The 16,119-nt window shown below is 48.0% G+C and overlaps 2 protein-coding genes across 2 annotated transcripts; one reads left to right on the top strand and one right to left on the bottom strand.

Moving 5' to 3' along the window:
- Positions 1–313: 313 nt before the first annotated feature.
- otc (ornithine transcarbamylase) lies at positions 314–4,637 on the bottom strand. Its single transcript, XM_067257681.1, has 10 exons — positions 4,480–4,637; positions 4,120–4,258; positions 3,895–3,976; positions 2,348–2,435; positions 2,068–2,221; positions 1,671–1,793; positions 1,400–1,453; positions 981–1,130; positions 700–837; positions 314–518 (listed from the first exon to the last, which is right to left on the bottom strand). Exons 1-10 carry the CDS (start codon positions 4,560–4,562, stop codon positions 459–461), a joined length of 1,071 nt encoding a protein of 356 aa, XP_067113782.1. The 5' UTR covers positions 4,563–4,637; the 3' UTR covers positions 314–458.
- A 302-nt stretch (positions 4,638–4,939) lies between these two features.
- Positions 4,940–14,851, top strand: rpgra (retinitis pigmentosa GTPase regulator a). Its single transcript, XM_067261355.1, has 14 exons — positions 4,940–4,970; positions 5,243–5,368; positions 5,586–5,678; positions 5,776–5,838; positions 6,060–6,218; positions 6,389–6,538; positions 6,619–6,777; positions 7,287–7,442; positions 7,579–7,703; positions 7,803–8,030; positions 8,419–8,878; positions 9,029–9,126; positions 10,488–10,553; positions 10,718–14,851. Exons 1-14 carry the CDS (start codon positions 4,940–4,942, stop codon positions 14,792–14,794), a joined length of 5,991 nt encoding a protein of 1,996 aa, XP_067117456.1. The 3' UTR covers positions 14,795–14,851.
- Positions 14,852–16,119: the final 1,268 nt, after the last annotated feature.

The following is a 16,119-nucleotide window of genomic DNA, read 5'->3' as shown; positions in this document are numbered from 1 at the left end:
TTGTGTCTGAGCTAAATCAACTGATATATTAGTTTATGCCTCGGTTCAGAATCAGGACCATGGACCACCAAAGAAGATCAAAGCTTCCCGCATATTTACGTCGACGAGCCCAGCCAATCATAAATAACTGTTCAAAATCGAGCTTCCTTCCACTTGATGGCGCTCGAACCCTCTCCTTCTAAGTCTTTTCATTATAGCCTCTGGCAGCCTTCATCGTTTTCATATCACTCTTTTTAGTCAACAAACAGCAAAGTATACTACATGAAAAACATCTTAATTACCTTACAGAACAACATAATTATGACAAGGCACATTTATTTGTTCATAGATTGGCCTTTTGAACAACACAAATTTAATTCAACAGTATTCAACACAAAACCATGTTGTGTAGAGTCTTAAATGTGTATGGGAACATCCAGAGTTTGCCGCTGTGGGTTAAATCCATCGACCTACTGAGGTTAAGAACTGGGTGCAGGCGTCTGTGGCACGTAATCAGTCAGCAGAGAGACCATCAGACCCTGGAGAGGACAGATATTAAGGACACTAAATATGTTCTCCTTAATCCCACCTATGAATTGCATAACTGAAGAAAAATGGTGAGTGTGTCTTGATTGATTCCTATGTTGATTGAATATACTGGATTATATATGAATGAAAATCCCTAGTGTCTCTCCTCTTTCTTTCAGATATAGTGCTCACCATGATTGTCCACTTCCTGTTCTCCGCCTCAGGAAAGACCAGGGAGCGTGGGCAGTAGAACACCTGATCGTTCACCTCTTCCTGCTTCCTGGGGAGGCAGTGCAGGAAGGTCCAGTCAGGACTCGCCACACTTCCTGTCTGTAGCGGACACAACCAGAACACAGACGAGTGGTCAAACCAGGATCAGATACAGATTATTTTTGACATGGCTGGACTTAAATAAATTGTCAACCTGGCTTTCAACAGCACAACTCGCAAGCAACACAAACACACGCGTGTACCTGCATGGTGATCTGGTAACCATGGAAATCCTTGACCCTGCGCTTCTTCTCCTCCTCCTGACCCATGCTGACCCAGGTGTCCGTCACCAGGACGTTGGTGCCGTGGGCCGCCTCCATGGGGTCAGAGGTCATCAGGAGCCTGGTGCCGTGCTGTGACAGGTAGCACGTCAGACACACGAGTCAGACAAGACAAAGAGGTGTTGTTCGATAACTGCAGTGCCGACCAATACAGTAAACAGTTGGCTTAAGCGATGTCCTAAGTGTAATGGCTTACTTACAATACAAAGAGGTTATAAGCGTAAAACAAATCCAATTTGACCGTGATTAGAATCATCTTTTTCCCCCCCACAAGTGGCTGTATTGATGTGAGTGTAATGTCGCTACGTATGAAATAAACTGGAAATGAGATATCTTCTCACCTGTTTGGAGAGTCTCTGAGCCTCCTCAATGACATAGCTGTCTGGCTCGTAACCCTGAGAGACGCAGGTTCACTGCTCAGTAATCAGCATTTCAATTCAGAACACTAGCATCGAAAGTCATCACATACTAACGCTATCAAGAGGCTTCCTGAAAAGAAAAGCTGCCATATTAACTGATATAAAATTGAGGTCTATTCTAGGTCTATAGAGGGCATATCCTCATTTAAGTGTGGATATGATGATGAGAAATCTTCTCGTGCCTGGTTCAGACCTTGGGTGTGGCGATCCTGAGGTGGACGCCCAGCTTGGCAGCGGTCATCATGAAGGAGTGGAGAACGTTGTTGCCATCTCCGATCCAGCTAACCGTGAGCCCTTTCAGATAACCGTAGTGCTCCTGCACACAAGGTGATTAGAAAAAACAACAAATGAGTGTTTGTGTGTCTGTTCAGGAGAGCCTCGCACAGACAGTGTTCTTGCATCACACCTTCAGCTCCTCCATTTATTTATTAAAAAAGAAAAATGTTTTACATGGCTATAGTTATGGTTTGTGAAAGAAAATAAAATCTCAAAAACTGATCCACAAATAACGTGATAACATCAGTCAATAACTGTGATGTGGTTGTCTTGAGTACCCATATCAGAGGTACATCTGGAGATGGAGTCTGTACCTGCAGGGTGAGGAAGTCTGCCAGGATCTGGATGGGGTGGTAGAGGTCCGAGAGGCCGTTGATGATGGGGATGGAGGCTTCTTTAGCCAGCTCCTCCAGGGTAGCGTGGCTGTACACCCGAGCCAGGACGATATCACATAGCCCAGACAGAACCCTAATCCACACAAACACAGGGAGGATTGAAAGACAGAGCACATCTGCATATCTCTTACCAGCACGGTACTGTATAACTGATCTGTGATTTGACTGGGAGGTGTCTGTGTGTCTGTGCCTGGCTGACCTGGCCGTGTCTGTGCTGCTCTCATTCACTCCCAGGTGGATGTCCTGAGACGTGAGGAAGCAGGGCTGGCCTCCCAGCAGAGCGAAACCTGCAGACACAACACACACCATAACACATCACACAACACAACACACAACACAACACACATCACACAACACAACACACAACACAACACACCACACAACACAACACACAACACAACACACACCATAACACATCACACAACACAACACACAACACAACACACACCATAACACATCACACAACACATCACACAACACAACACAACACAACACACACCATAACACATCACACAACACAACACACAACACAACACACACCATAACACATCACACATCACACAACACATCACACAACACACAACACAACACACATCACAACCCACAACACACACCATAACACATCACACAACACACACCATAACACATCACAACACACACACCATAACACATCACAACACACACCATAACACATCACAACACACACCATAACACACCACAACACACACCATAACACATCACAACACACACCATAACACATCACAACACACACCATAACACATCACAACACACACCATAACACATCACAACACACACCATAACACATCACAACACACACCATAACACACCACAACACACACCATAACACATCACAACACACACCATAACACATCACAACACACACCATAACACATCACAACACACACCATAACACATCACAACACACACCATAACACATCACAACACACACCATAACACAACACAACACACACCATAACACATCACAACACACACCATAACACATCACAACACACACCATAACACATCACAACTCACCATAACACAACACAACACACACCACAACACAACACACACCATAACACAACACAACACACACCACAACACAACACACACCACAACACACACCATAACACATAACAACACACACCATAACACATCACAACACACACCATAACACATCACAACACACACCATAACACACCACAACACACCACAACACATCACAACAATGCAACACAACACAGTTGCTGGTCAGATATCAGCAGTGATTTTTATTCTGTGGTTTATGTACGTATTAATCTGATTTTAACAGGCATGACACAGCCCATAGCTTTCTCAGCATGAAATTATTATTATATAATAATTATTATGCAATATTTTTGGAGAGACAGACTTTGTTGATGAAATAATATAATAGCGTGGATAGAAAAAGGCAGAAGACCAGAGCCAGAGTTGAGAGAGCACAGACTGTCCATGCAGCAGTTGTATTGTGTCCTGTTACAGCCCTGTCTCCCAACCCCATTCAGTTTGGTTCTGACCCCATAGAGAAGCCTAATCCGTGTAAACATTTCTCTCAAATATCTGAAACACAAACCTCCAATACACCTTTCCATGGGCTGTATGGAGTCAGTGTACGGCGTATTTGAGCATTTCTCATGAACCCAAACCAAGATTATAGTTCAGTGAAGCCACACGTAGACTCAGCCCTGACACATAATATGGCACCTGTTTCTGTGGACATTCTAGTTCTGGTGCTCCTCTTCTCAAATATCATAGCAATCGACTTCCCCTGAAGAAGAGGAAGGTACTGAAACGGAAAGAGACAGTTAGCTTCTGCAGCTAACTAGCGACCTCAATTGACCCAAACGCAGATTTAATATTGCAGCCAAGATCAGACAGGCCAGAAGCATATCATTTAAATAATATATTTGGGTTGGGCATGGTACTTACCTGTTTTTCATGCTTGATCCTGTGTTTTAGGTCACTTGACACCCATAGCAAGTGTCTGATCTCATCTGAGCTGAAATCTTTCAACGTCAGGAAACTGCGACCCTTTAAATTGACAGAACCAAGGACTGCAGCACCGATGCTGCAAATTTAAGAAGACTCGCACTTGTTATTATACACAGTACCAAGCTAGCTTTGACATGTCATGAAAAAGTCTCACAGAGAAGCCATGCACAATACAGCATATATAAGCATTTCACCATGCAAACTGATCAGAACAGTTACAGCAGTTGACAAACCAGCAACCTAGTTTATGTGTACACTCCACTTGGAGCACACGTGTGGACGTTGACGTTCTCTTACCTAAACTTTCTCGCACGGATGTTTTGGAGAGTTTTCAGGCCACATATAATGTGCTTATTTACAGCAAATATTTTAAACGACATGGCAGGCTATCTTAGAACGCCAGTAATAAAATAGAGAGTAGGTCTTTCAGAATGCTCACGAGCCCAGACAACTTTACTGTCAGCGTGTCATCCAACCAATTTGATGTCATCAAACTGTTTGTGATGGGCGGGGCTTAAGTCTAGAATCCGCATGTGGCAGAAAAGGTTCGCCAGTCGCATGTTTTATATCCCAGGAACATCCGGTTACTATCTCAGCGGAAACCCTAGTGCCATGAGTGTGTAGATATCGCTTTGGCCAACGCGGGTGTCCAAAACGAGGGATCCAATGAGTTGCGACGCCGGTAAAAGTTGACAACTGGTGACAGACATGGTTGGTGAAATATGTCACCGGTGAGCCGGTTAAGTGGGCCGGGGAGATGACAGGACAAACGGACACTGATATTCCAGGTACGAAAGCTATTCTGAAACGTTGTACTTTAAATATAAGCAGTATTACTCTGGTATACGATAAGAAGATTTTATGGGAATGCTTGATGGTATCTGCTAAAGCCGGCCTGGCCTTCCCTGAGACGTAAATAGAATGGAAGCTGACCGGCAGTTGGTCTTGGGATTTGCCTAAGGCCATCTGTAGTGAAAGCCTTAAGTCATTTTGTCACTCACCATGTAGCCTGCGTCAGAGACTACCAACGTTCTCTCTTCATGATTCTTATTACCCACAGAGACAGGGGCTGTCTTCATATTTGGAAAGAGCAAGTTTGCTGATAATGCACCCTGTAAATTCTGGTTGAAGGATGACCATCCTCAGCAAATATCCTGCGGGGGAGAACACACTTCTGTCATCACTGGTGCTTACTGAATACATTATTGTTTGAGTGTTATTGAACATTTAGAGGGCCACCATGCAGCAAGCAAATAATATTGGTTCAGCCAACCAAGTACTAGAATATATACTTGATATTTACGTACCTTCTATTCTCATACCTGACTATAATTAAGAGTTAAGACTTATTTTCTTTAATTTCAGATTTCATTCATTGTGATGTTTTCCTCTGCTATTTGTAGGCAATGGCAGGCTCTTCATGTTCGGTTGTAACGCCTGGGGTCAACTGGGCCTGGGGTCTAAGCCCAACATTAGTAAACCCACCAGTGTCAAAGGTCACTCATTCATTCATCTATTAGTTTATTCTTTCATTCGTTTTTTCATTCAGTCATTCATTCCTTAAACACAGAAAATGTCTCCATCTTTTTTCAGCTTTGAGGTCTGAAAAGGTGAAATTGGCAGCGTGTGGGAAAGATCACACAGTCGTGTGCACATGTAAGAGATCCGCTCAGCTTATGACATAACAAATGAAAGATTTGAGTCTTTGGAGTGTGTGTAAATGAGAGCTGTGTCATATTGGTGCAGATTCTTAGATGGATTGAGTATGTATCTAGACTAAAAGGATGGCTTCTGAGTTCAAGACCAGGGTTAAACTGACTGGGAAACTAGACGTGTGTGTGTGTGTTTTTAATGTGCTTTGTTCTATGAGTGTCCAGGGCGAGGGGGTGTATATAGTACTGGGACCAACCAGGAAGGACAGTTGGGTCTGGGCCACTGTGAAGACATCTCATCCTTCCACCTGTTGCAGCCCTTCTGTGACCACAAACCAATCAGGATGCTCTCGGCAGGATGCAGTACCTCTGCTGCCCTGACAGGTTAGCATGGCAACTCGCACCTCCATGCAGGTCATATTGAATCTCATTATACTTTCCAGATGTCCTTTGTGTAGGTGTGCTTTTATGTTTTAATACTGCTGTTGTGTTTTGTGTGTGTCATTGCTCCCTCGTTATTGTGTGTGTGTGTGTGTGTGTGTGTGTGCTGTTAGAGGATGGGAGGTTGTTTGTGTGGGGGGACAACTCAGTGGGACAGATTGGTTTGGGTGAAGAGAACCACGTCTCAGAACCCAGAGAGCTGGAACTGGACCAGCCAGTGACCTGGGTATCCTGTGGCTACCACCACTTAGCTATTGTTACAGGTAAACAACACACACACTCACAAAACCTTTTCACCTGCTTTGAAGTCATAGGTAACGTGCTGTTGTTTGGTTTCTCCAAGTGAATGGAGACCTCTACACGTGTGGGGAGATTGGGTACGGAAGGCTTGGCCTTGACCCTGATCAGCTGACCAATCACAGGGTCCCTCAGCGGGTGAAGGGCATTGTGGGCCGGGTGACCCAGGTGTCCTGTGGAGGTGAACACACCGTGGTGCTCACAGGTCTCTGCTACCCTTCACTCAGCCTTTGATTTATCAGGATCGTAGATTTCATGCTGGACTGTCTCGTCTCAACGGAGTCATGTCTGGAAGAGTTAAAAAGACAGAGAGGCTCCCAGAAGTGCAGCTCATTCATTTAGTCATTTAGCATTCAACTTTGAGGGGTGAAATAAGGAGAACATTTTATTATGACTATTATTGACCTCTCTCCTGGACCTCTCTCCCTCCTGAACCTCTCTCTCCCCCCTGTCCTCTCTCTCCCCTGTCCTCTCTCTCCCTCCTGAACCTCTCTCTCCCCCCTGTCCTCTCTCTCCCCTGTCCTCTCTCTCCCCCCTGTCCTCTCTCTCCCCTGTCCTCTCTCTCCCCTGTCCTCTCTCTCCCCTGTCCTCTCTCTCCCCTGTCCTCTCTCCCCCCTGTCCTCTCTCTCCCCTGTCCTCTCTCTCCCCCCTGTCCTCTCTCTCCCCTGTCTCTCTCTCCCCTGTCCTCTCTCTCCCCCCTGTCCTCTCTCTCAGAGGGGGACGTGTACACATTTGGCCGGGGTCAGTATGGCCAGCTGGGTCTCGGCACCTTCCAGTTTGAGGCCCTTATTCCCCAGACGCTGGATCACTTCAGGAACACTAGAGTCAGCCTGGTGACTTGTGGAGAACACCACACTGCCATCATCACAGGTGCACCCAGCACACTGGGTTTGTATGTGTGTGTGTGTATATAACACACAAACATGCCGGAATCTCTCAGATGATTTGATTTCCTGATATAGAGGTACGTATTTATAGCACTGTAAATCGTCCTTCTGTGTTCCAGAGAAAGGCCTTATGTACACTTTTGGCAACGGTCGCCATGGGAAACTGGGCCTGGGGGTGGAGAACTTCACCAACCAGTTCCAACCAACGCTGTGTCCCCGCTTCCTCAAGTACTTCGTCCAATCAGTACGTCCATGTGATGAAGTGTTTCTATATTTGTTGGGTCATTGACAATGAGTGCCTTTTTTTCCCTGTGTATTTATGTATGCATGTGTGTGTTTACAGGTAGCCTGCGGTAGCTGTCACATGCTGGTGCTAGCCACGCCCAGAACGCCAGAAAACCAGGAAGTAGTGTTGGTGGAGGATAGTGATGATGTCATAGAGGACCTTATGGAGAACCTGGTGGAGGTGAGCTACAACCACCTGCTGCTGACGGAGGTCTCCTTCAGCACCGCCCCTCCCACGGTCCCTGCATGCTCAAACCCCTCAGCCAGGGCACGGCGCAGGGGGAGGGTGAGATGAATTAATTCACACAGATTAATACACAGATTAATTCCTTTTCAAACAAAGCTGATGCTGACATCTGTCTCCACAACTCGTTGGGAGAGACAATAATAGGAAACGTGTTGCAGTAGAGAAGCAGTGACGTTTTAGCTGTAGGGATTATTGTCGTCCACAAGGGGGCAGGATCCCTTAATCTTTCCGTCCTTAGATGCCTTTCATTCTCGCCTCCTCATCTACGTCATCTAGAATCACATCGTTCTCATCTGATAGTTATATAATGACAACTCTAGCCAATGATGGTTGAATATAAGATATTCAGTAAGTTGAAGTATATATATCAAAGATAGTCAACCTTTCACTGTCCAGTAATGTTAACAAAGGTTTTCTGTGTGTCCAGGAGGGCTCTGCAGAGCAGTTCGGTCACATGTTCCAGAACCTTCCACCTCTGACGTCTGCCTTCCTCAATACCACTCTGTCCAGAAACATCCTCCCCCTGAAGATAAACCAGAAAGACCCTTCTACCCCGCCCTCCAAAACCCACTCGAAGGATCCCCCAAGTCCAACACCCTCCCCCTCCCCCAAATCTCCTCACAGCACAGCATCGTCCACACAGTTCCCCTGGCCAGACCCAGCCAGACCCTCACCCTCACCCAGGTCCATCCCAAAGAGGAAGCCCATCTCTGCATCGAAAGAGCCCGCTAGCCCCTCATCACCTCTCAAGAACACATCGGATCATTTACTGACCCCCTCCCCCAGAACTCCCTCTTATAAACGAACGAATGAGAAGAAACCAACCAAGACTGTTTCTCAAGGCATCTACAGCTCCAGAGCAGAGCAGCAGGGTCCTACTCTGAAGGGTACGTCTTTCACAGAAACCTGGGAGGCCCCATGACTAACCAGCAGACAAGCCCAGACAAGGCTTCCTTCCCTCTCAGTTTTAGCGGCAACTGAAAGACTCTGTATGGAACATTCTAATCCAGCATGGTTGCATCTGTGTCTGTTTACAGGGAAGTCCATCACTGCTAGGCAGTCCCCTAAGAGGACCGTGGTCATCAAGGCCTTGGAGGACAACAGCACTGACGACAGTGATAGATTACTCAACCTGGTGAGTACTGAGCATGGAATATCAGGATGTGGGGTGTGCTTGGGTAACATGGGGAAACTTGTGATCCATTACTTTGGTCTGGTCTGTTACTTAGTTTGTTGTTCTTTCTGTGGTCGTCTGCTATGGTCTGGGATGTGTGTGCTCCAGGGCAGGAAATGACAAGCTCTCTGATTCTTCCAGGAAAATATGCACTGCTCAGCATGCTGCAGTGTGAGTGTGTGTGTGTGTGTGTAAGAGTCAGTGAGTGTGTGTGTTTGTGTGTTCTTCGTTGCTTGGTGGGGGTTTTTTTCCATTCAGTGGAACACTGGGAAAGAAATGTTGAACCATCAATTATTAATTGTGCCTAGACGATCTGTCTGTCTTTATATCTGTGTCACACTTGTATGCTCACCCGTACAGTGTGCTATTCATCTCCTCAAGGCATATCTAGCACTGTAGAGTCCGGGGAGGGGAGGGGGGGGGGGGGGGGGGGAGCAGGGGGGGGAGGAGGGGAGGAGGGGGGGGTGCCTTTAGGATAGGGTCATGGGAATATGAGGAGGGATGTCTGGGTTGGTGATGCTCAGTGGTTAGAGCGGACCTGCTGCCAATAAACAAATGTGTTTGAGTTTAACCTCTGTACACACAAACGTGCGCACGCACAAACACACTCTGCTGGCTTCTAGACGTGGCAGGGATGTCCAAACCTGTAGGCCCTCTATGTTTCCATGGCCATGTTGAGCGAGAGGTTGTTCGTCGTGTGTGTTTGTGTGTGTTTGTGTGTGTTTGTCCTCTTGTGTGTGAGACAAAGAGAGTAAAGATGAAAACAAAATAACCCTTGGGGTCATCCAGTAGCCAGAGAGGTATAATGCATGATGGATTATGAGACAATACGTTTGGCACATTTTTAATGAATGTGCATGTGCTAATGCCTGGTAAAAAGGTTGCCGTGACGATGAATGAGTCAGGCCGGTTTTACATCACACCTCATTACCCTCACATTAAGACAGATCAGCATAGTCAAGAAGCAAGATCTGCATATTCAGCAGGGTGATAAAATAAAAACCTAGGCGTGATGTCAGCACCAGGTGTCTCAGTTCCTCCCCTTAACCTTTTGCTTCTCGTTCTGCGATGACGATCGCAAAGACCACCTACGGCATCGCGCACCGTCCACGCAGAAGAGATTCATCCCGGTCACAGCGGAAAAGGATAACGTTGACTCTATTTTTGTAGTCAAGCGGAATCTGGTCCTTTAATCATGTAGCCTGTTGCATCAAACATGCTCAGTAAGAGATGAAAGAGGAGGCAGGGTTAGAAACACAGACTAAGTGCTCCGGGTTTAGAGTTAGACGGCCAACGAGAGCTTGTCCTTGTTTGTGTGGCAGGCATCCGAGACGAGACAGGCTTCAGGTGAGGACTCTGGCACCGTGCCTGAAGGACAGATGGAGAAGGTATGTTGGTGTATGGCTAACAAGCACAGGTAAGGACGGTCTCTTGCTCTCCCTTTTCCCTCTTACCATTCATGATTCTGTCTTTCTTTCCACCTCTCTGCCTCTATCTGTCACTCTCACCTCCCTTCTCTCTTACTCCCCCCCCCCTCTCTCTCTTTCTCCAGAGGAAGAGAGGAAGGGCCTTGAGGAGAGTTGTGAAGGAGACGGAGATGGATTCTGAGCATGCTCAGTCCGGTGGGTGGGCAGGGCTGCCTACGAGGAAGGCCCTGCCCACGGAGCTCCTGATTGGCTCCAGTCTGCGGTCCATAGAAGCTGAAGGCCCGCCCCCTCAGAGCAAACTTGTCAAAAGCCCCCACAGTGCATCCAATGTCGAGCAGACTGTCACCACGACAACGAAGCAAGCTAAGATCAAAGTTCCAGCTAACATCAGTAATCAGGATAGCAATCTTGGAGGCAGTATAGGTGAGCTGTGGCCAGGGACGCCCTCAAAAACGCAGCCAAAGGTTTCTGAATCAAAACGCATGAAGCTGCCTGTGTCCACGTCTAACACTCCGACACATGGTCAACTAAAAGTACCTGAACCAAAATCCAATATCCCAAAACCGAGCTTAACGGCTAAGGTGAAGACAGGCACAGACGTGAAGCCTATGTCCACACGAGGCGAGCCAAACAAGGAGAAGGAGAAAGTGAGATCTGACACCAAAACGGAAAAGAGAAGCCATCAAAAAGATCAACCTCCAAAATCTCCAGTGAAGGTGAGAGGTCAGACTGCAGAGGATTTCTTATCCACACCTGTGAAGGTCAAAGGCAAGGTCAAAGGTGGTGAGCTGGTCAAGGTCACTTCCAAAGATGCCAAGTCCAAAGTCCAGGGTAAAATCACTGAGGTCAAATCCAGCCCGGTCAAGGTTCAAAGTAAGCAACAAGAAGTTCTCAAAGCTCAAAATACACTGACAGAAGTCAAATCCGTAACGGATAAAACTAACCCAAAAGCAAAAAGTCCATTAACACTCTCATCCACCCCTGTCAAGGTTAAAGGTCAAACTCAAGAGGTCAAATCCACTCAAGTCAAAGATCAGGTTAAGCAGTCTAAGAAAACTTCTATTCCTGTGAAATTAAAAAGCAAAACTGCAGAAAAGGAAAACCCCAAGGGCAGCAGTGACAAGCAGAAGCCTGTTAGAACTCTGATGAAAGGAAAAAAACTGGGATCGGAGGAGGAGGAGAAGAAAAATATAGAGGACAAGAATAGCCAGTCGGAAGCTTCCGGAACAACAACAGGGGAAGATGAGAAGCAAATGCCAGAGAAAGCAAAGGGCAAACCGTCACAAAAACTCGGCACCCCCCTCAAGGACAATACTCTGCCGTTGGAAGCCAAGCAATTACCCCTTAAGGAGACCGAACCCAAGCTGACCGATTCAAAGCGAGCTCCTGTGAAAAGCAAACCCATCGCTGTGGTCTCCAGCCAGCCCTCTCAGTTCAGGAACCAGCCCATACAGGTGGTGAGTAGTCACCCCGAAGCAGCCTCCACAGAGGCTCCCGCCACCTCACAGGGGACCAGGAGAACTGATGTCATCACCGTCGGCAGTACCAAACCCCTGGAAGCCTCCCTGCCACCACAGGCATCCTCTCCTACCAGCTTCCAATTCACCTCCCAGGAGCTAGGGACCGGAACCAAGACTGGGTCGCCACTCCCAGGAACGGCAGCAGCTTCAAACATGGCCACTGCCCTGGAGAGTGAGCCCAGCGGGGCTGGAGTTTTCAGTGGCGCAGCCTCCCTGCTTCCTGCCATGGGGGTTGCTGGGGCAGCCATGGGGGTCCTCGGTGAGGTAGCGACGAGCGTGAGGGCCTTTCAGTCAGGCAGTGACACGGCCACCTCTACTCCGCCAAGGAGATTAAGCAGGACAGAGAGGATCACTAAGCAGAGTGCCATCACACAGCCTTCCTCCTCTTCCTCAGATCAGAGGTCCGCCAGTGGCACCTCTCAGGACCAATCAGGACCCGCAGGTGGGATGTCAGAAGGAGAGGAGGACCAATCACAGAAAAGAGAGGAAATAGAGAGTTCTAAACAGGAGAGTGGCAGCGAGCAGAGGAGTGGTAATGAAGAGCAGGGGGAGGAAGAGGCCGACCAGAGGGAGGGAGGAGGAACAGAGAATGACAGCCAGGATGAGAGTGACAGTGGGGGGGGAAGGGAGCAGGTAGAGAGTGAGGTTGAGGAAAGCGAAGAGATAACTGATGGTGGAGAGGCCGAGGAAGAGAGTGAATCGAAGAGAAGTGAGGAGGAAGGTGGAGAAAAGGATAGTGATAGTCAGACAAGCAGCGAGGAGGGTGGAGAGGAGGAGAGTGAGGACAGTGATGTGGGAGAAGGGGAGGAGGAAGGAGAGAAGAGTGAGGAGGAGAGTGAGAGAGGAGAGGAGGAAGAGAAGAGCGATGAAAGTGGCGAGGAGGAGAAAAGTGAGAGTGAGGCAGAAGAGTCAGAGGAGAAGAGTGAGGCAGAGGAGGACAGTGAGGCAGGGGCAGAGGAGGAGAGTGAGGCAGAGGCAGATGAGAAAAGTGAGGCAGAGGAGAGTGAGGCAGAAGAAGCAGAGGAGAAGAGTGAGGCAGAGGAGGAGGCAGAGGAGAGTGAGGCAGAAGAATCAGAGGATGAGAGTGAGGCAGAAGCAGAAGAGAGTGAGACAGAGGAGAAAAGTGAGGAGAGTGAGGCAGATAAGGAGAGTGAGACAGAGGCAGAAGAGAAAAGTGAGGCAGAAGAGAGTGAGGCAGAGGAGAAAAGCGAGGAGAGTGATGAAGAAGAGGCAGAGGAGAGTGAGGTAGAGGCAAAAGAGGAGAGTGAGGCACAAGAGGGAGAGGAAGAGGAGAAAAGTGAAGAGAGTCAGGCAGGAGAGGAAGAGGAGGACATAGAAGACAGCGGGGAAAGTGGGGCGGAAGAGGCAGAGGATAAAAGTGAGGCAGGAGAAGGGGAAGAGGAGGGGGAAGAGAAGAGTGAGGAAAGTGAGGAAGGGGAAGGAGAGGAAGAGAGTGTTTCTGTGGCAGCGGAAGAAGAGGACGAGGAAGAAGGAGAAAGCGATGGAGAGACTGAAGGACAAAAAGATGAGGAGGAGGAGGAGGGTGAAGTTAATGAAGATGAAGAGGAGAAGGAGGAAAGCGACGAAGAATCAGATAAGAGCGAGGGATCGGAGCAGGAGGAACATGAACAAGCAGAAGGAGAGAGTGAAGAGGATAATGCTACAGAGTCTGGGCTGGAGGAAGGAGAGGGGGAGGGGGAAGGAGAGAGTGAGGCTGAGGAGGAAGGAGGGGAGAAAGAAGCCAGTGAAGGTGAGGAGCAGGAGGGAGACGAGGAGGATTCTAGTGAGAAAGAGGAGGAGGAGGAAGCACAGGAGGAGGAGGAGGAGGCACAGGAGGAGGAGGAGGCACAGGAGGAGGAGGAGGCACAGGAGGAGGAGGAGGAGGAGGAGGAAACTGAACAGGAGGAGGGTGCTGCTGAGAAAGAGGAAGATGACAATAATGACGAAGAAGAAGCTGAAGCTGAAGAGGAGGAGGAGAAAGGTGCGGAAGAGGGGGAGAGTGAACAGGATCAAGGGAATGAGGAGGAGCAAGGAGAGGAGGAGGAGGAAGAGGAGGAGGAGGCAGAGGAGGAGGCAGAGGAGGAGGAGGAAGAGGAGGAGGAGGCAGAGAAGGCAGACAATAAGGGAGTGGTTGAGGAGGAAGATGAAGCAGGAGAAGAGGAGGAGGAGGGAGGAGAGGAGGAGGGAGGAGAGGAGGAGGAAGAGGAAACAAAGGAGGCAAAGGAGACTGAAGAAGATGGAGAGGAAGTGGAGAGAGGAGTTGAGGAAGAGGAGGGTGAAGAAGGAGAGGAGGAAGAAAGTAAGAAAGAAAGAGTGGGCAAGGTAGAACAACAGGGAAAGGAGGGGGGCGAGGAAAGCGAGAAGGGAGAAGAGGAAGAAGAAGGAGAGGAGGAGGAGGAAGGTGAAGAAGAGGAGGGGGAGGATGAGGATGAGGGCGAGGGTGAAGAGGAAGAAGAGGAGGAGGAAGAAGAGGAAGTCAAATCCAAAGACACAAAGAAATCCAAACAGACTGTGCCTCCCAAACCTGCTCCATCTGGCAGGAGAGGGGAGCAGCAGGGGGAAAAGCCCCAGCCGGCTGCCCGGACCAAGCAGAGGGCTTCTGGGAAGACTCAGGCCAACGGCTCCCCTGACTCCCAGCAGTTCTGGAACGATGTCTTGCCTCAATACCTGGACCTGAAGTAGGGGAGACACAGTAGGTATAGCTCTGTGGTAGTGCATCAATGGATCACAGGTTCAAATCCCCCTTGTATCTATCTGTTTGGATTCAAGTGTATGCGAAAATGAACACATTAGATCAGTTCATCATCTTGATTGTTTAACTTTGCACTAAGGCTCAACGAGAGCTTGGGGCTCATCAAGTCAGACTGGCAAACGGCTCAGTGCCTAGACCAAAAATACCAAAAGGTTGGAGAGAAACTTGAGGACTTGTTATCCTTAATTACTAAATGAGTAAAAGTAGCATTATCACTTGTGCAGATTCCTATTTCATGCAAGGTTGTGCTCAGATGTCTTTGAGAATTGCTCAGGTGGTTCTTCTCATGATTGGTTTGTTTGTGGTTTTGCACTTTAAACCCCTAATAGCCTTCTGTGTTTGTGGGCATCTCTAGCCTCCGCTAAAGTTGAACCTAGAGACACTGGCACTGAAACTGTTTTTAAACCTTAAGACTTTTCAACAGTTCCACATGACAAGTGTAGCCTGATTGTGTCTAGTCTTTAAGGTACACTTAAAATATTATTATTATTCTGTAGCTGCACTTATCAGATGCTATTACCATTTTCTGTGAAACAGAAACTTAAATGGAACCCAACTCGGAACTTGAATTGCTGTCATTTTATGTCATTTTGTTCAGTGAACTGTACAGTATGCACAGAATTGAAATGTGGTACAATGTTCTGAATGATAGCCTAAATGTATTATTATATTTTTGTACAATAAAGAGGGATTGACTTCACATCCGTGAGTTATTTCTGTAATGACAGTCAACATACCGGAAACATAAGGCCTGCCAATTAAAGACGGTATTATTATCTACCTGGGTATAGTTCACTGGCTGCTTCTGTAATTACAGGTGACTGACTGTCTAGTGGGGGAGGAGAAGGGAGGAGGGGGGGAGTACAAAGATGTTCACTGCTGGGATCTTAAGCATTCAATTCAGCAAGGTCAACAGAGTAGCATGACCCCCCCCCTCCCCCCACCACCCCACCCCCACACTGTTTCAGCTACTCTTCTTCATACAGATAAGAGACTGGCAGGTTTCACTACAAGGGTAAGGAAGCAGGCTGGATCAAGTCCCAGTCTTCACACCTCAGTGTCCCTGAGTGGGTGTGTACCTGGTGTGTGGGTGTGACCCTGGTGTGTGGGTGTGTACCTGGTGTGTGGGTGTGACCCTGGTATGTGGGTGTGTACCTGGTGTGTGGGTGTGACCCTGGTGTGTGGGTGTGACCCTGGTGTGTGGGTGCGTACCTGGTGTGTGGGTGTGACCCTGGTGTGTGGGTGTGTACCTGGT

Source organism: Osmerus mordax, chromosome 2 (genome assembly GCF_038355195.1).
Source record: "Osmerus mordax isolate fOsmMor3 chromosome 2, fOsmMor3.pri, whole genome shotgun sequence".
Lineage (NCBI taxonomy): Eukaryota > Metazoa > Chordata > Actinopteri > Osmeriformes > Osmeridae > Osmerus > Osmerus mordax.
The sequence above is the reverse complement of the archived record's forward strand: the minus strand, read 5'-3'. Positions and strand labels throughout refer to the sequence as shown.